The 18,860-nt window shown below is 50.7% G+C and overlaps 2 protein-coding genes across 17 annotated transcripts in view; one reads left to right on the forward strand and one right to left on the reverse strand.

Annotated features, from left to right (window-relative positions):
• SUMF2 (sulfatase modifying factor 2) lies at positions 1 to 16,410 on the forward strand. Of its 13 annotated transcripts, none has more exons than XM_054687562.2 (10): positions 10 to 147; positions 4,259 to 4,415; positions 8,753 to 8,867; positions 9,929 to 9,973; positions 10,340 to 10,490; positions 12,575 to 12,630; positions 13,846 to 13,930; positions 14,108 to 14,252; positions 14,666 to 14,783; positions 15,272 to 16,410. In XM_054687562.2, exons 1-10 carry the CDS (start codon positions 24 to 26, stop codon positions 15,389 to 15,391), a joined length of 1,116 nt encoding a protein of 371 aa, XP_054543537.2. In that variant the 5' UTR covers positions 10 to 23; the 3' UTR covers positions 15,392 to 16,410. The 13 variants fall into 13 exon arrangements, with proteins under 13 accessions (XP_001160187.5, XP_054543537.2, XP_054543535.2 ...); XM_054687560.2 differs by having other exon boundaries at positions 14,686 to 14,783; XM_054687563.2 differs by lacking the exon at positions 15,272 to 16,410 and adding an exon at positions 15,097 to 15,257 and having other exon boundaries at positions 14,686 to 14,783.
• The window catches only part of PHKG1 (phosphorylase kinase catalytic subunit gamma 1), a 12,777-nt gene continuing 9,918 nt past the window's right edge, over positions 16,002 to 18,860 (reverse strand). For all 4 annotated transcript variants that reach the window (XM_003951017.6, XM_001153926.7, XM_063814233.1 and 1 more), the window contains 4 exons: positions 17,974 to 18,064; positions 17,704 to 17,857; positions 17,377 to 17,502; positions 16,002 to 17,041 (listed from right to left, as the gene is read on the reverse strand). In XM_003951017.6, coding sequence (XP_003951066.5) covers positions 16,796 to 17,041; positions 17,377 to 17,502; positions 17,704 to 17,857; positions 17,974 to 18,064 — 617 coding nt within the window. In that variant the 3' untranslated portion in view covers positions 16,002 to 16,795. The remainder of the gene's footprint in view (positions 17,042 to 17,376; positions 17,503 to 17,703; positions 17,858 to 17,973; positions 18,065 to 18,860) is intronic.

Here is an 18,860-nt window from a genome sequence, read left to right on the forward strand (position 1 = left end):
GGGGTCGACTGCCGCTGCGGTGCATGAGGGCGCATGCGCAGCGGGGCCGTGGGTGTACGCGGCGCAGCGCGGCAGCCCTGATGGCCCGGCATGGGTTACCGCTGCTGCCCCTGCTGTCGCTCCTGGTCGGCGCGTGGCTCAAGCTAGGTCAGTGAACCGGCCGTCCATCCTGGGGGCGCTGGGAAGGGGATGGGGCGCTCCGCCCTGACGGAAGAGAGCCCTAGGCCCTTCTGCCGGCTTCCGGGATGCGGCTGCAGCGGCGGGCTGGGGAGGTAGCTCTCGGTGCGCGTGGCGCTTCACCGCCTTATACTTTTCAACTTCTTGCTGTGGAATCTTTCAAACCTAAAAAAGGGAAAGAGAGGCCGGGCGCGGTGGCTCGAGCCTGTAATCCCAGCAGTTTGGGAGGCCGAGGCGGGTGGATCACTTGAGGTCAGGAGTTGGAGACCAGCCTGGCCAACGTGAAACCCTGTCTCTACAAAAATACAAAAACAAAAAAACACAACTATCCGGGCGTGGCGGCGGGTGCTTGTAATCCCAGCTACTCGGGAGGCTGAGACAGGAGACTCGCTTGAACCCAGGAGGCGGAGGTTGCAGTGAGCCGAGATCGTGCCATTGCATTCCAGCCTGGGCGACAGATCGATACTTTATCTCAAAAAAAAAAAAAAAAAAAAAAAAAAAGACCGGACGCGGTGGCTCACGCCTGTAATCCCAGCACTTTGGGAGGCCGAGGCGGGCGGATCACGAGGTCAGGAGATCGAGACCATCCTGGCTAACACAGTGAAACCCCGTCTCTACTAAAAATACAAAAAATTAGCCGGGCGTGATGGCGGGCGCTTGTAGTCCCAGCTACTAGGGAGGCTGAAGCAGGAGAATGGCGTGAACCCCGGGGGGTGGAGCCTGCAGTGAGCGGAGATAGCGCCACTGCACTCCAGCCTGGGCGACAGCGAGACTCCGTCTCAAAAAAAAAAAAAAAAAAAAAGGAAAGAGGAGAATATAACGAGGAACGACCCCCGCCCCCACGTACTCCTCGGCCAGCTTAAATAGCTGCCAGTTTGTGGCCAGTCCTGCTCCTGCGGAATCGCACACTCCCCCTCTCCTGGAGCCATTTGAAAGTGGGTCCAGACATTATCCCATTTTATTCTAGGGATTTATTAAGCTTGAATAGTCAAACCGTTTCTCACCTAAAAAATTGACAGTGCTTCTTAATAATATATTCAGTCTGTTCAGATTCATCTATTATCTCATAAATGGTTTTTAACGTTTGCTGGCTGAATTAGGGACAAAATCTCATACATTGCAATTGTATGTTATTTCTTAATTCCGATTCAATCTGAGATTTCCCTACTTACTCCTTTTATTTATTTATTTATTTATTTTTGGTGGGGCGGGGGGCAAGGTCTCGACGTGTTGCCCAGGCTGGAGTGAATGGTTCCATCATAGCTGACTGCAGCCTCAAGCAATCCCTGCCTCAGTTTCCCAAAGTGCTGGGATTACAGGCGTAAGCCACCACGCCAGGATGATCCGTTTTTTCCCTTTGCAATATATTTGTGAAAGAAACTGAAAATGGGCCAGGTGAGGTGGCTCACGCTTGAAATCCCAGCACTTTAAGAGCCTGAGGCGGGCAGATCACAAGGTCAGGAGTTCGAGCAGCCTGCCCAACATGGTGAAACCCCGTCTCTACTAAAAATACAAAAAAATTAGCCGGGCGTGGTGGCGGGCGCCTGTAGTCCCAGCTATTCAGGAGGCTGAGGCGGGAGAATCGCTTGAACCCAGGAGGCGGAGGTTGCAGTTTTCCGAGATCGGGCCCCTGCACTCTGACCGGGGCAACAGAGCAAGGCTCCGCCTCACAAAAAAAAAAACAACAAAAAAACAAAAAAACAAAAATCAAAGACAAAACAAAACAAAAAAAACGAAAAACTGAACATGGATGAAATCACTGTGAGTGTGTCAGAATAAGAGATCCAAAGATAGGATCTTGAGGAACATCAAAAGACAAGGACTCTGCCTTGAAAGAAGTTGTAGTGCTTAGACATCCTTTCTTGGAAAGACACTGTGAAGTGGTGCATCAGCTGAAGCAGTATGGCTTATTGGAAACAGCACCGTAAAGAGACCTAAATCTAGTCCTGTCTCCTGCTAACCAGCTCTTTAAGTCATATTTCTTTTTTGGGTCTTGGTTTGCTCCTGTGGAATAAGGAGGTTGAAGCAAAGACCCTTTTTTATTTTTTATTTATTTATTTATTTTGAGACAGAGTCTTGCTGTGTCCCTCCAGGCTGGAGTGCAGTGGCGCGATCTTGGTTCACTGCAACCTCCGCCCCCCCAGGTTCAAGTGATTCTCCTGCCTCAGCTTCCGGAGTAGTTGGGATTACAGGTGTACACCATCATACCTGGCTTATTTTTGGTTTTGTTTGTTTCTTTGAGACGGAGTCTCGCTCCTGTCGCCCAGGCTGGAGTGCAGTGGCGTGATCTCGGCTCACCGCAGCCTCTGCCTCCCGGGTGCAAGCGATTCTCCTGCCTCAGCCTCCTGAGAGCTGGGATTCCAGGCACCTGACACCACGCCTGGCTGATTTTTGTATTTTTAGTAGAGACGGGGTTTCGCCATGTTGGCCAGACTGGTCTCCAACTCCTGACCTCAGGTAATCTACCCGCCTCGGCCTTCCAAAGTGCTGGGATTCCAGGTGTGAGCCATCGCACCTGGCCGGTCCTTTTTAATTCTATGATTTTCTGAGGCATTCATACAAGTCTAAAGGTGCTCATTCAACTATTTGGCAATAATTATGCACTTATGGCAGAGGCCAGGGATATACTGTCAAACATATATGTATTATATGCTTCTCTTCTGGCTCATATAATGGTGAGAATCACTAAGAACTGATAAGAGTTCAGTAAGTGGAGAGGAAGAGGCAGAGAAACAGCATGAGCAGAAGGATGGAAAGAAAGTGCTAGATGTATTTTAGGATAGAGTGTCTAAATTCACCTAGCTGGGACAAGGGCTTGTGTAGAAGAAGAAAAGGACTTGTGTAGAGGAAGAAAGAGGTAAGTGCAAATATACCATGTGTTCAACATTTCACCCATGCTATCTTATTGTTATTATTATCTTTTTATTTTTTATTTTTTGAGACAGGGTCTCACTCTGTCACCCAGGCTGGAGTGCAGTGACACAATGATAGCTCACTACAACCTTGAACTCCTGGGCTCAAGCAATCCTCCTGCCTTAGCCTCTGCACCCTGTCTCTGAGCCATTGCTCCTGGTTCCATGTTATTTTAATTGATACAGCTGCTACCTAAGAGATAGTGAGATATTATCCCTATTTTTCATACTTATTTTTTTCTTTTATTAATAAGCTATGGTCGTCCATAGATATCCCCATTTTTCAGATGAAGAAATTGAATCTCAGCTGGGCGTGCTGGCTCACACCTATAATCCCAGCACTTTGGGAGGCTGAGGTGGAAGGATCATTTGAGCTTAAGAGTTTGAGACCAGCCTGGGCGACATAACAAAACCCCATCTCTACAAAAAATACAAAAATTAGCCAGGTGTGGTGGTGCACACTTGTGGTCCCAGCTACTCAGGAGGCTGAGGTGGGAGGATTGCTTGAGCTGACGGGGGCAGAGGTTGCAGTGAACCCAGAGTGCACCACTGCACTCCAGTCTGGGTGACACAGCGAGATCCTGTCACGAAAAAAAAAAAAAGACAAGAAATTGAATCTCAGATTAAGTAATTTGCCTAAGGTTTCCCAGCAAATTAAGTGGCAGAACAAGAATGTGAAGCCAAACAAACAAAACGCAAAAGGAATTTTCTTTTTTTCTTTCTTTCTTTTTTTTTTTTTTGAGACAGAGTCTCGCTCTGTTGCCCAGGTGGAGTGCAGCGGCACAATCTCGGCTCACTGCAAGCTCCGCCTCCCGGGTTTACACCATTCTCCTGCCTCAGCCTCCCAAGTAGCTGGGACTACAGGCGCCTGCCACCACGCCCGGCTAATTTTTTTTTTTGTATTTTTAGTAGAGAAGGGGTTTCACCGTGTTAGCCAGGATGGTCTTGATCTGACCTCGTCATCCACCCGCCTCGGCCTCTCAAAGTGCTGGGATTACAGGTGTGAGCCACCGTGCCCAGCCCAAAAGGAATTTAAAGCCAGATTTTTAAGCCTCCACATTTTTTGTTGTGTTTTGTTATACCATCATGAGTATTGCATATGATCCAAATATTACCACTTGTTTTATATATATGCATGTATTACTGGTAACTCTCTTTTTTCTTTGCAGGAAATGGACAGGCTACTAGCATGGTCCAACTGCAGGGTGGGAGATTCCTGATGGGAACAAATTCTCCAGACAGCAGAGATGGTGAAGGGCCTGTGCGGGAGGCGACAGTGAAACCCTTTGCCATCGACATATTTCCTGTCACCAACAAAGATTTCAGGTACATCAGGTATTCTTCCAGGAGGAATGAAGACTCTCTCTAATCTCATTCTTTTTTCTTTCCTTTTTTTTTTTTTTGTTTTTTGAGACTGACTCCCTCTGTCACCCAGGTGCTGGAGTGCAGTGGCGCAATCTCACTCACTGCAACCTCCACCTCCCGGGTTCAAGCAATTCGCCTGCCGAGCAGCTGGAATTACAGGTGTTTACCACCACGCCCGGCTAATTTTTTTTTTTTGTATTTTTTTGGTAGAGACGGGGTTTCTCCATGTTGGCCAGGCTGGGCTCGAACTCCTGACCTCAACTATCTGCCCACCTCAGCCTCCCAAAGTGCTGGGATTACAGGCATGAGCCACTGCACCTGGCCTCATTCTTAATATCTAAAGGAAAACTAACTTGTTCACTGTCACGTGTCATCTTTGCAGTGTACTATGGGATATGTTATTCAGATGGAGAACCTGAAATCCAAAGAGGTTTGACTGACTCAGTTAGTGGATGAGCTTGGCCTGGAACTCAAATCCCTGGGCTCTTGAGCCAGTGCATTTTCCATTACACTGGGCATAGCACTGAGAAATATAAGCAAATGCCAGTCACTCAACAGAAACCTCTTCTACATGGGGAAGGGATTGGGAGAAGGGACATCATAGTAGAGAGTCCTTTAAATTCCCCTTATAGGCCAGGTGTGCTGGCCCACACCTGCAATGTGAGCACTTTGGGAGGCCGAGGTGGGAGGATTGCTTGAGCTCAGGAGTCTGAGACCAGGCTGGTAACATAGGGAGACCCTATCTCTGCTAAAATAAATAAATAAGTAAATAAGTATATAAATATACATACACACACATATATATATAAATATATATATATAACAATCCATCTTACCCTGACAATCTGCCCCCTGAAACTTACTAAACCATACCAAAGTATATGAAAATTCATTTTATTATTATTATTGTTATTGTTATTATTTTTTTGAGACAGGGTCTGGCTCTGTCACCCAGGCTGAAGTTCAGTGGTATGATCTCAGCTCGCTGCAGCCTCTGCGTCCCAGGCTCAAACCATCACCTGGGACTACAGGTGCACACTATCACACCCGGCTTATTTTGTTTTGTATTTTTGGTAGAGACAGGGTTTTGCCCTGTTGCCCAGGCTGGTCTCGAACTCCTGGGCTCAAGTGATCCTTCTGCCGTGGCCTCCCAAAATGCTGGGATTATAGGTGTGACCCACCATGCCTGGCCTTGAAAATCCATTTTATTTATTTGTATTTATTTATTTATTTAGAGACACAGTTTTCCTCTTGTTGCCTAGGCTGGAGTGCAATGGTGCGATCTCAGCTCACCACAACCTCCACCTCCTGGGTTCAAGCGATTCTCCTACCTCAGCCTCCTGAGTAGCTGGGATTACAGGCATGCACCACCATGCCCAGCTATTTTTTGTATTTTTAGTAGAGACAGGGTTTCTCCATGTTGGTCAGGCTGGTCTTGAACTCTTGACCTCAGGTGATCCACCTGCCTTGGCCTCCTGAAGTGTTGGGATTACAGCTGTGAGCCACCACGCCCGGCCAAAAATTCATTTTAAAAGCCCAATTTTTCACTTCTATTTGGTTCAGTGTTTTTCACCTCTTAAATGGAGTTAATAACAATAACACCTGTTACATCTGTCTCTGATGGTTGTTGTGAGATTAGATATGTGATGAAGGGCTGGATGCAGTGGCTCACGTCTGTAATCCCAACAATTTGGGAGGCTGAGGTGGGAGGATCACTTGAGCCCAGGAGTTCGAGACCATCCTGGGCAACACAGACCCCATCTCTACTAAAAATTAAAAAAAAAAAAATTAGCCCTTCATGGTAGCACACACTTGTAGTCTCAGCTAGTAGGGAGGTTGAGGCAGGAGGATCACTTGAGTGTGGAAGGTTGAGGCTGTAGTGAGCCATGATTGCACCACTGCACTCCAGCCTGGGCAACAGAGAGACATCCTTTCTCAAAAAAAAGAAAAAAAAAAAAAGATGTGCTGGAGACCTTTCAGAAAAGAGACACATTCCCCACCCTTAAATCTCCTGCTCAGTGGCTTTATTCATGATCTCCAAAAACAGGAGATAACTTACATGATCTTCAGCTGGTAAGTGTATGAACAAAATATGGTATGTCCATACAATAAGATACTACTCATCGATAAAAAGGGACAGACTACTAATGGCAACAACATGGATGAATCTCAGAAGCCTTTTGCTAAGTGAAGGAAACCTCCGCCAGATCCAGAAGACTACATACTGTATGATTCAAGTTATATGGTGTTCTGGGAAAGGCAAAACTATAGGGACAAAAAAACCTGGTCCGTGGTTGGTGAGTTGCAGGGAAATTTTTTTGGAGGTGACCGATGGAACTATTCTGTATCTTGATTATTGTAGTGACTATATGCTTTGTCAAACTCACAGAACTGCTGAGCACAGTGGCTCATGCCTGTAATCCCAACACTTTGGGAGCCCGAGGTGTGTGGATCACTTGAGCTCAGAATTTTTAGACCAGCCTGGGCAACATAGTGAGACCCCATCTCCGCAAAATTAGCTAGGCATGGTGGCATGCACCTGTAGTCACAGCTACTTGGGAGGCTGAGGAGGGAAAATTGCTTGGGCCCAGGAGGTCAAGGCTGCAGTGAGCTGTGATTATGCCACTGCACTGCAGTCTGGGTGACAGAGTGAGACCCAGTCTCAAAATATAAATAATTAAAATAAATCGGGAGGCTGAGGCACGAGAATCGCTTGAACCCAGGAGGTCGATGCTACAGTGAGCCATGATTGTGCCACTGCACTCCAGCCTGGGTGACAGAGTGAGACCTGGTCTCAAAAAAATAAATGATTGGTTGGGCGCGGTGGCTCACACCTGTAATCCCAGCACTTTGGGAGGCTGAGGCAGGCAGATCACAAGGTCAGGAGTTCGAGACCAACCTGACCAACATGGTGAAACCCCATCACTACTAAAAATACAAAAATTAGCCAGGTGTGCTGGCATACACCTGTAATCCCAGCTACTCAGGAGGCTGAGGCAGGAGTATCGCTTGAACCCAGGAGGTAGAGGTTGCAGTGAGCTGAGATCACGCCACTGCACTCAAGCCTGGGCCATAGAGTGAGACTCCGTCTAAAAATAAATAAATAAATAATTAATTAATTAAATAAAAAATAATTTGGGCACAGTGGCTCATGCCTGCAATCCCAGCACTTTGGGAGGCCGAGGCGGGCAGATCATGAGGTCAGGAGTTTGAGACCAGCCTGGCCAACATGGTGAAACCCGTCTCTACTAAAAAGACAAAAACTAGCGGGCATGGTGGTGTGCACCTGTAATCCCAGCTACTGGGGAAGCTGAGGCAAGAGAATCGCTTGAACCCAGGAGGTGGAGGTTGCAGTGAGCTGAGATTGCACCACTGCACTCCAGCCTGGGCAACAGTCTTTTTGAGACAGAGCAAGACTCTGTCTCAAAAAAAAAAAAAAAAATATTGGCCAGGTGTTGTGCCTCACATCTGTAATCCCAACACTTTGGGAGGCCACTTTGGGTGGATCACCTGAAGTTAGGAGTTCGAGACCAGCCTGCTAACATTGCGAAACCCTATCTTTACAAAAAATACAAAAATTAGCTGGGCGTGGTGGTATGCGTCTGTAATCCCAGCTACTTAAGAGACTGAGGCTAGAGAATCACTTGAACCTGGGAGGTGGAGGTTGCAGTGAGCTGAGATTGTGCCACTGCACTCCAGCCTGGGCAACAGAGTGAGACTTTGTCTCAAAAAAATAAATAAATAGGACAGGTGTGGTGGCTCACGCCTGTAATCTCAGCCCTTTGGGAGGCCGAGGCAGGTGGATCACTAGGTCAGGAGTTCGAGACCAGCCTGGCCAACATGGTGAAACCCTGTCACTACTAAAAATACAAAAATTACCTGGGCGTGGTGGCAGACGCCTGTAATCCCAGCTACTTGGGAGGCTGAGGCAGGAGAATGGCGTGAAACTGGGAGGCGGAGCTTGCAGTGAGCCGAGATCACACCATTGCACTCCAGCCTGGGCGACAGAGTGAGACTCCATCTCTAAATAAATACACAAATAAACAAACAAATAAAATAAAAAATTAATTAACCTCACAGAACTAAACACTGAAGAGAGTGAATTTTACTGTATGTGAATTCGTTGTATTCTAATTTAAAAGAAAATCACTCAGGCTTCAGGTTAATTCCTTGGCAATCATGAACACTCTGTGGTGTATAACTTACAGGACAGGGATATCTGAAGTTTCCTGGAGCAGGAGAAGATGGGGTGGGCACAGAACCTCACCAGCTGAACCAGCTGAACTATGTCTTTACAGGGATTTTGTCAGGGAGAAAAAGTATCGGACAGAAGCTGAGATATTTGGATGGAGCTTTGTCTTTGAGGACTTTGTCTCTGATGAGCTGAGAAACAAAGCCACCCAGCCAATGAAGGTGAGAGAACCTGGTCTTGCAGCTGAGGGGATAGGAGTGGGACCTGGACAGGGAATCCTGTGGGACATGGGTTACCTGGGACACAGTGGAGAATCAGACCTGAGAGGTGGAGGCAGAGGGGAAGCAAGAGAAACTCACCATGGAGCGTCAGATCAGTACACACTCCCAGGAAGTTAACCCTGAACCCAAGTTAGCTCTTGCCTAAATGTCCAAGTCAGGATAGGGTCCAAGGAACTTGAATCAAGAGATCACCTTGGTGGGCCAAGCGTGGTGGCTCATGCCTATAATCCCAGCACTTTGAGAGGCTGAGGTGAGTGGATCACCTGAGGTCAGGAGTTCAAGACCAACATGGCGAAACCCCGTCTATACTAAAAATACAAAAATTAGACAGGCATGGTGGCACGCTCCTGTAATCCGAGCTACTCAGGAGGCTGAGGCATGAGAATCGCTTGAACCTGGGAGGCAGAGGTTGCAGTGAGCCGAGATGGCGCCACTGCACTCCAGCCTGGGTGACAGAGTGAGACTGTGTCTCAAAAGAAAAAAAAAAAAGAGAGATCACCTTGGCAAGCCAACCTCTAATAAGGGTGGTAAGATGGGCTCTATAAAGATTCCAGTCTCAGCTGGGCGCAGCAGCTCACGCCTGTAACCCCAGCACTTTGGGAGGCCGAGGTGGGACAATTGCTTGAGCCCAAGAATTCAAGACCAGCCTGGGCAACATAGATCCCATATCTACAAAAAAAAGAAAAAAAAAATTAGCTGGGCATGGTCATGCACACCTGTAGTCCCAGCTACTCAGGAGGTTGAGGTGGGAGGATTACCTGAGTCCAGGAGGTTGAGACTGCAGTGAGCTCTGATGGTGCCACTGCACTCTAGCCTGAGTGACAGAGCAAGATCTTGTCTCAAAAAAAAAAAAAAAAAAAAAAAAAAAAAATTCAGCCACAACCTCACTTAGACCACCCGAGTCTCAGCCTGACGTCTCTGTTCTGCGTCCTGTGGCTTAGTCGGGGAGGTGCCTTTGCTGGGCCGGAGCATCTTGCAGTCGGTCTCCTTCTTTTTCGCAGTCTGTACTCTGGTGGCTTCCAGTGGAAAGGGCATTTTGGAGGCAGGTAAGGGCTGATTCCACTACCTCATTTTCTACCCCTGCTTGACTCTTATTCTCCAGGCCCAGCCTCCTCTCTACCCCTCGTACATCCAGGAACACTGAGTTTCAAAGGAGGATAGGGGAATATCAGGGAAAGCGCTCAGCAGGCCTGTTTCACCTGCCCGAATCCTGTTTCCTGTTACCCATCCATTTCTCCCTTCAGCCTCCTGTAGTCTCTTTTTTCTGACTCCGACCACTCGTCGCTCACCCGGCTCTCTTCCAGCTCTCTTGCTCCATCTAGTGGTAAAAGCGAACGCGGGCGCCCTAAACCTAGCCTGCCTCCGACTTAATGCGCTCCCGGAAGCCTGTCTCACTTAATCCTGGCTGTCAGCCTGCAGGTCCTGGCTCTGGCATCCTAGAGAGACTGGAGCACCCAGTGTTACACGTGAGCTGGAATGACGCCCGTGCCTACTGTGCTTGGCGGGGAAAACGACTGCCCACGGAGGAAGAGTGGGAGTTTGCCGCCCGAGGGGGCTTGAAGGGTATCCAGATGATAAGGCGATTTTCCTTTATTCTTCTCCCCATCCTGCCCAGCATGAGGGGCTTTAAAGGGTGGAAAGGGGCTGGGCACGGTGGCTCATGCCTGTAATCCCAACACTTTGGGAGGCTGGGGCAGGAGGATCGCTTGAGGCCAGGAGTAAAAGACTAGCCTGGGCAATATAGGGAGACCCTGTCTCTCCGAAAAATACAAAAATGAGCTGGGCCTGGTGGCATGTGCCTGTAGTCCCAGCTACTCAGGAGGCTGAGGTGGGAAGATCCTTTGAGCCTAGGAGTTCAAAGCTGCAGCGAGCTATGATCGCACCACTGCTGTCTGGCCTGAGTGACAGAACAAGACCCTGTCTCAAAAGAAAAAGCGGGGGGGATGGGGCAGGAAGGGTCTGTGTTCCCTAGAGCAGTGCTTCTTAAGCTATCTGTGGTGGAGGACCAGTGTTTGTTTTTTTTTTAATTTCTAGTCCATCTCAGACTGATATAAAATACCATAAAAATTAATAACTGGAAAATTGAAAGAACAGACATAAAATATTTCATTGGAAATTCCACAGACATGTTACATTTCAATAAATATAACTAGAGCAACATAGCATAAGGAAAAAGAATTACCAAGACTACACACTTCTGCCTCTGGGGTACAGGGATTAATGTTAAGAATCACTGTTTGCGGCCGGGCGCAGTGGCTCACGCCTGTAATCAAAGCACTTTGGGAGGCCGAGGTGGGTGGATCACGAGGTCAGGAGGTTGAGACCATCCTGGCTAACACAGTGAAACCCCGTCTCTACTAAAAATACAAAAAAAAATTAGCTGGGCTTGGTGGCGGGCGCCTGTAGTCCCAGCTACTTGGGAGGCTGAGGCAGGAGAATGGCGTGAACCTGGCAGGTGGAGGTTGCAGTGAGCCGAGATCACGCCACTGCACTCCAGCCTGGGCGACAGAGTGAGACTCCGTCTCAAAAAAAAAAAAAAAAAGAATCACTGTTTGCTCCTAACTCGGGCATTTGTCATTCTGCAATCCTAATTACACAAAAAGTTAGGACAGCAAAAAGCAACTCCGCACATTAAACCCCTCTACACAATCTTTCAGTGAACACCAGGTACATCAGTGATCAAAGTTTTTTGTTTTTTGTTTTTTGTTTTGAGACAGTCTAGCTCTGTCGCCCAAGGCTGGAGTACAGTGGCACGATCTCAGCTCCCTGCAACCTCCGCCTCCCGGGTTCAAGGGATTCTCCTGCCTCAGCCTCCCTAGTACCTGGGATTACAGGCACCTGCCACCATGCCTGGCTATTTTTTTTTTTTTTTTGAGACAGTGTCGCTGTGTCGCCCAGGCTGGAGTATGGTGGTGCGATCTCGGCTCACTGCAAGCTCCGCCTCCCGGGTTCACGCCATTCTCCTGCCTCAGCCTCCCAAGTAGCTGGGACTACAGGCGCCCGCCACCTCGCCCGGCTAATTTTTTGTATTTTTAGTAGAGACGGGGTTTCACCGTGTTAGCCAGGATGATCTCGATCTCCTGACCTCCTTGGCCTCCCAAAGTGCTGGGATTACAGGCGTGAGCCACCACGCCCTGCATAATTTTTGTATTTTTAGTAGAGACAGGATTTCACTGTGTTGGCCAGGCTGGTCTCGAACTCCTGACCTCGTGATCCATCTGCCTCGGTCTCCCAAAGTGCTGGGATTACAAGTGTGAGCTACCGCGACCAGCCAGTGATCGAAGTTTTTAATATGACCTGTGAGGTTGCCTCTGGCTCATTCATTTATGCAATCTAAGTCCAATTTCAAGTTTCTTGATTTCTGTACTTTTCTCAACATGAACTGATAACAGATGCTTTATAAACTGGCTCAGGTCCCAGAACCATGCTTAGGATTACATTGCCCTGGAGCACATGAGGAGGCCAGGGCCCTCTAATGCAGTTCAGCAAGTGGAGAGGATGGGCATGGGAAATAAAAGCAGGTCATTCACTCTTTTTTCTCATCACCCTCTAACTTCCTTTTGATTCCCTCACTCTTTCTGTGTTCTTTTTCCCTTCCCTAATTCTTCACCTCCCCCTCCTCTGCTGCCTCCTTGCTCTCCTCGCAGGTCAAGTTTACCCATGGGGGAACTGGTTCCAGCCAAACCGCACCAACCTGTGGCAGGTAAGACCTACGTTCCTCCTTTCACCAAGCATTGACAGAGACCTGCTGGAGGCTGGGCACTGTGTTGTTAGGCCGCTGCATCCAGAAGGCTTGGGTTCTAATGCAACTGATGACTCATAAGCTGGTAAAGCAAAAGACAATGGGTCATAAGTGCTTTTTTTTTTTTTTTTTTTTTTTTGAGACAGAGTCTCTCTCTGTTGCCCACGCTGGAGTGCAGTGGTGCGATCTTGGCTCACTGCAACCTCCGCCTCCCAGGTTCAAGCGATTCTCCTGCCCCAGTCTCCCAAGTAGTTGGGATTACAGGTGCCTGCCACCATGTCCGGCTAATTTTTTTGTATTTTTAGTAGAGATGGGGTTTTGCCATGTTGGCCAGGCTGGTCTCAAACTCCTGACCTCAGGTGATCCACCCGCCTTGGCCTCCTAAAGTGCTGGGATTACAGGCATGAGCCACCGTGCCCAGCCAGCGTAAGTACTTTCTATTAAAGAGTTGTAGGGCTGGGTGCAGTGGCTCACGCCTGTAATCCCAGCACTTTGGGAGGCCGAGGCGGGTGGATCACCTGAGGTCAGGAGTTCAAGACCAGCCTGGCCAATATGGTGAAACCCTGCTTCTACAAAAAATAAGAGATTAGCTGGGCATGGTGGCATGCACCTGTGATCCCAGCTGCTTGGGCCTTGGGCAGGAGAATCACTTGAACCCAGGAGGCGGAGGTTGCAGTGAGCTACCACTGTACTCTAGCCTTGGCGACAGAACGAGACCCTGCCTCAAAAAAAAAAAAAGTGAATAAAAAATAAAACTAAAATAAGCAAATAAAAAAGCACTGTCCTGAGAACGCCAGCAGGAATAGGCTGCAGTGCTCAGGCATGAGACACGGGGGCAGGATGCAGAGGATCCTGTCTTCTTGAGGCACTGTGGCATGTGGGGTTCCAGGCAGAGGGCAGGATGTTGCTGAGAGTGGAGAAGTCAGGTGTGGGCTGGGCTTGACCTGGAGCCCTGTGGGTACAGGGGAAACACTCTTCCTAATCCAGCAGCGGGGGTCACCCTGGGGATGTGAGGTGATGGGTTTGGGAACTCTAGATAGGAATCTAGGTCACCGCCCCGTGCCCTTCCCCTTCCCCAGATGCGACAGCAAGACGACCTTGGTTTTCCTCTGGATAGGCAAGAGGACCTGCTTTGGGACAGGTGGTAAATCCTTTACCCTTCCTTTCTCCCATCAGGGAAAGTTCCCCAAGGGAGACAAAGCTGAGGATGGCTTCCATGGAGTCTCCCCAGTGAATGCTTTCCCCGCCCAGAACAACTACGGTAAGAGCTGTCTTGGGCTTGCGGCTGTGCCCATGAACTGGCTGTTGGGACCATCGTGTCTGAGAGAGGAGGCAGAGGGAAGCACCTCCCTTCTGCCATTTGGCCCCCAGGACCTCAGAGGGTAGGCGGGGTGGTCGGCGGGTCCCAGCCTGGCCTGACCCGCCGGTGGGGCTGCAGGGCTCTATGACCTCCTGGGGAACGTGTGGGAGTGGACAGCATCACCGTACCAGGCTGCTGAGCAGGACATGCGCGTCCTCCGGGGGGCATCCTGGATCGACACAGCTGATGGCTCTGCCAATCACCAGGCCCGGGTCACCACCAGGTAAGGGGCTTGGTCCCAGGCAACATGGGGCCTTGTAGCTGGGGGCTGAGGTCTGAATCCCGGTCCCAGAGTGTCCCCACCTTCACACCACCAACCGTCTGTGTGTAATGAGCTGGTCCCAGCACCTCCCTGAGCCTGTGCCCAGTTGTGGGTACAAAAAAGAAAGCCAGCAGCACTTGCTATGAAAAGCAAAGGGACCCAGGACACCTTGTGACTCTCCTGCCAGCTCTTGGTACCCAGGGAGACTGTGTATGGCATCTTAATTATGGGGTTTCTCCTCTTGTCCTTACCACTAGGTGGGCAAAGGGAGGGAAGTAGAATGACCACACCAGTAGGTCATTACTGGTGGTCATGGACTTACTGACTCTTCAAACTGGTGGGCACACGAAAAATCTTTTTTTTTTTTGAGACAGAGTCTTGCTCTGTTGTCCAGGCTGGAGTGCAGTGGCACAGTCTCAGCTCACTACAGCCTCAAACTGCCAGGCTCTAGCGATTCTTCCACCTCAGCTCCTCAAGTATCTGGGACTACAGGTGCGGCTAATTTTTGTAGAGATGAGTTTTTGCCATGCTGCCTAGGTTTGTCTCATACTCCTGGACTCAGGCAATCAGCCTGCCTTGGCCTCCCAGAATGCTAGGATTACAGGCTTGAGCCACTGCACCCGGCCGTGATATTCTCATTGCTTGTGGACAGGTTTTCTCTACTGAGCTGTTGTCAACTGCTAACATAGAAGTTAGTCACTGTCTTTTCTGCTCTCCAGTGCTGTCTCTTGGGGCCACTGTCCCTCCCCCTACTCTTGCAAGACTCCTTTTGTCCCAAAGCCCCTTCTTGTCCCCTTTCTCCCAGGACTGGCACAGGCTCAGGACCTGTCCTCACACCAGGCTTCTTTCCAGACCATGCTCTCCCCAGCCCTCATGCTCCCTGATCATGGCCGGCCCTGCGGATGAGGCAGGGAAGATGGGTAAGCCCCAGGCCTTTTTCTCAGGACGTGTCTGTCCTCTCTCCCCTTCTCTGCTGGCAGGATGGGCAACACTCCAGATTCAGCCTCAGACAACCTCGGTTTCCGCTGTGCTGCAGATGCAGGCCGGCCGCCAGGGGAGCTGTAAGCAGCCGGGTGGTGACAAGGAGAAAAGCCTTCTAGGGTCACTGTCATTCCCTGGCCATGTTGCAAACAGCACAATTCCAAGCTCGAGAGCTTCAGCCTCAGGAAAGAACTTCCCCTTCCCTGTCTCCCATCCCTCTGTGGCAGGCGCCTCTCACCAGGGCAGGAGAGGACTCAGCCTCCTGTGTTTTGGAGAAGGGGCCCAATGTGTGTTGACGATGACTGGGGGCCAGGTGTTTCTGTTAGAGGCCAAGTATTATTGACACAGGATTGCAAACACACAAACAATTGGAACAGAACACTCTGAAAGGCCATTTGTTAAGCATTTTAAAATCTATTCTCTCCCCCTTTCTCCCTGGATGATTCAGGAAGCTGACATTGTTTCCTCAAGGCAGAATTTTCCTGGTTCTGTTTTCTCAGCCAGTTGCTGTGGAAGGAGAATGCTTTCTTCGTGGCCTCATCTGTGGTTTCGTGTCCCTCTGAAGGAAACTAGTTTCCACTGTGTAACAGGCAGACATGTAACTATTTAAAGCACAGTTCAGTCCTAAAAGGGTCTGGGAGAACCAGATGATGTACTAGGTGAAGCATTGCATTGTGGGAATCACAAAGCAAATAGTACTCCAGAAAGACAAATATCAGAAGCTTCCTATTCTTTTTTTTTTTTTTTTTTTGAGACAGGGTCTTTCTCTGTTGCCCAGGCTAGAGTGCAGTGGTGATCACGGCTCACTCTAGCCTTGAACTCCTGGGCCCAAGCAATTCTCCCACCTCAGCCTCCTGAGTAGCTGGGACTACAAGTGTGCACCACCATGCCTGGCTAATTTTTTGAATTTTTATAGTGATGGGATCTCACTCTGTTGCCCAGGGTGGTCTCGAACTCCTGGCCTCAAGCGATCCTCCCACCTCGACCTCCCAAAGTGCTGGGATTACAGGTGTGAGCCACCTCGCCTGGGCCCCCTTCTCCATATGCCTCCAAAAACATGTCCCTGGAGAGTAGCCTGCTCCCACACTGTCACTGGATGTCATGGGGCCAATAAAATCTCCTGCAATTGTGTATCTCAGACATTTGTGTGTCTTTGATCCTCACCCTGTGACCCTAAGGGAAGAAAGCCTGAGTGTCAGTAACTCTGGGCCTCCCCTAAAGAGAAATGGAGATGGTGGCTCATCTAGGAAGTAGAGGAGCAGGGGGTTCCTGGTTCTCAGGCCACGTGTGATCTCTGCCCACCCAGGGCCTGCCCCAGCCTGCAGGTATTGCTGTGTGGTGGGAACACCCACTTCCCTTGTGCACAGCCTTTGAGAGGGGATCGTGGCCTCAGCTCCAGGGGTTCCTGGCCAGGGCCAAGTGCTCCTTCTGCAGAGGCCTGCACGCATCTCACCCCTTTGACTTGTATTTCCATGGCTTCCCCTCCCCACCTGCCCCCTAGCCCTCCCTGACTGGCCAGCCCCTCAGTAGTCCTCCTCGGCCAGGGAGAGGAGCACGGCCTTGGGTGTGTTCTCGAAAAGGGCTGCCCGGTTCTGCTGCTGCCCCTTCTTCACCCAGTGGCCATAGATTCGGAAAGCGTAGGCGTCGATGAGCCGGCGCAGAGGCCGGAGGGCATAGGGGTCTCGGATGACGATCTCCCGGGTCACAGGCTTCACCCGGCGGTACTGGTAGTAGATCCGCACTGAAGCCAGCACGGTCAGAGCGATCACCTGCAGGGCCAGGCGGAGAAGCTGGGCTGCAGCCCCCGCCCTGCCAGGCCCTGCCCCTCCAGCACAGGGACGCTCTGGGCTCGTTTGCCACGAAGCCTTGGGTGGCTTCTGCGGGGCCTTCCTAGTGTCCCCCACTTCCCACTGGGATTGGCCAGCATCCTCAGGGACCGAGCCAGTGGGCTGACACCTGCCGTCTTTGAAGCCATCACAGGGCAGCTGGGAGGGGAGGGATGGGTACTCTGGAAATTCACGGGGTGTAAGGACTCCTGGGAGAGGAGGGGGCTTAGAGGTTTGCACTTAGGGAGCTGGCGGGCCTGGATCAGGACGCTTAGTACCTTGAACTTCCCCCGGGGGCTGAAGTGCCGCACTTCCTCCACCACGTACTGCTGGAAGAAGGGGTGTGCCAAGGCCTCTTCCGCTGTGTAGCGGTTCTGGGGTTGCACCACCAGGAATCGGGAGACCTGTGAGGAGGAGAGGGGAACCGAGAATGTCAAGGCAGGTCCCCTCCAGCATGTCAGGAGAGGCGGGGCCTCCCCGGGCAGGGGAACCGAGATTGTCAAGGCAGGTCCCCTCCAGCATGTCAGGAGAGGCGGGGCCTCCCCGGGCAGGGGCGCCTGGCATCGCGGCCCTGAGCCCAGGAGCCAGTTGGCCTGGCCTCTCACCAGGTCCTTCACGGTGTCCGAGTAATCATCCCACTCAGGCGAGCCAAACTGGTAGTTGCCGCTCATGATCATCCTCAGCATCAGCATCTGCTTCCGGTGCCAGAAGGGCGGGGAGCCGGCCAGCAGCGTGTACATGATGACGCCAGTGCTCCACCTGGACATGCGAGGGCCCAGGGCCACTTACCCAGCGCCAGGGGCACCGGCCCAGCCCTGCCTACTTCCTCTCTTGCCCAGCCTAGCTGGGTGCTCCTCCTTTCCCGGCGCACTCACATGTCCACCTCTTTCCCGTAGCCCGGGTGGTCCTCATTCATGGAGCACTCGATAATCTCAGGGGCCAGGTAACTGGGGGTCCCGCAGACCTCTGCAGGAACAGTCATCATCAGGGCAGGTCAGCAGGGCACTCAGAAGAGGAAGTCCAGGCTGGCCGCAGTGGCTCATTTCTATAATCCTAGCACTTTGGGAGGCCGAGGCAGGCGGCTCATCTGAGGCCAGGAGTTCGAGACCAGCCTGGCCAACATGGCGAAACTCCATCTCTACTAAAAATACAAAAATTAGCTGGGCGTGGTGGCATGTGCCTATAGTCCCAGCTACTCAGGAGGCTGAGACAGGAGAATCGCTTGAACCTGGGAGGTGGAGGTTGCAGTGAGCTGAGATCGCCCCACTTCACTCCAGCCTGGTGACAGAGTGAGACTCTGTCTCAAAAAAAAAAAAAAAAAAAAAGAAAAAGAGGAAGTCCAAAGAGACAATGGAGATGATGGAACAGAAATGGCGCTCGGGCTGGGACTCCCCCAACATCCACCAACTTCAGGGCCCAGGGCAGGGCGGGATACTGCCCACAGGGCCACCAGCTCATGGCCCATTGCTTCCCTGGTCACTTCTAGCCATCCTGGCCTGGAACAAGGGTAATGGGAACCTGGGAGAGGACTTACCTGAAGAAATGCCTAGCCCTGCTGGGCATGGTGGCTCACGCCTGTAATCACAGCACTTTGGGAGGCCGAGGCGGGCGGATCATAAGGTCAGGAGTTCGAGACCAGCCTGACCAACATGGTGAAACCCTGTCTCTACTAAAAATACAAAAATTAGCCGAGCGTTGTGGCACGTGCCTGCAATCCCAGCTACTCAGGAGGTTGAGGCAGGAGAATCACTTGAACTCGGGA

Source organism: Pan troglodytes, chromosome 6, assembly GCF_028858775.2.
Source record: "Pan troglodytes isolate AG18354 chromosome 6, NHGRI_mPanTro3-v2.0_pri, whole genome shotgun sequence".
In the NCBI taxonomy this organism is placed as follows: Eukaryota; Metazoa; Chordata; class Mammalia; order Primates; family Hominidae; genus Pan; species Pan troglodytes.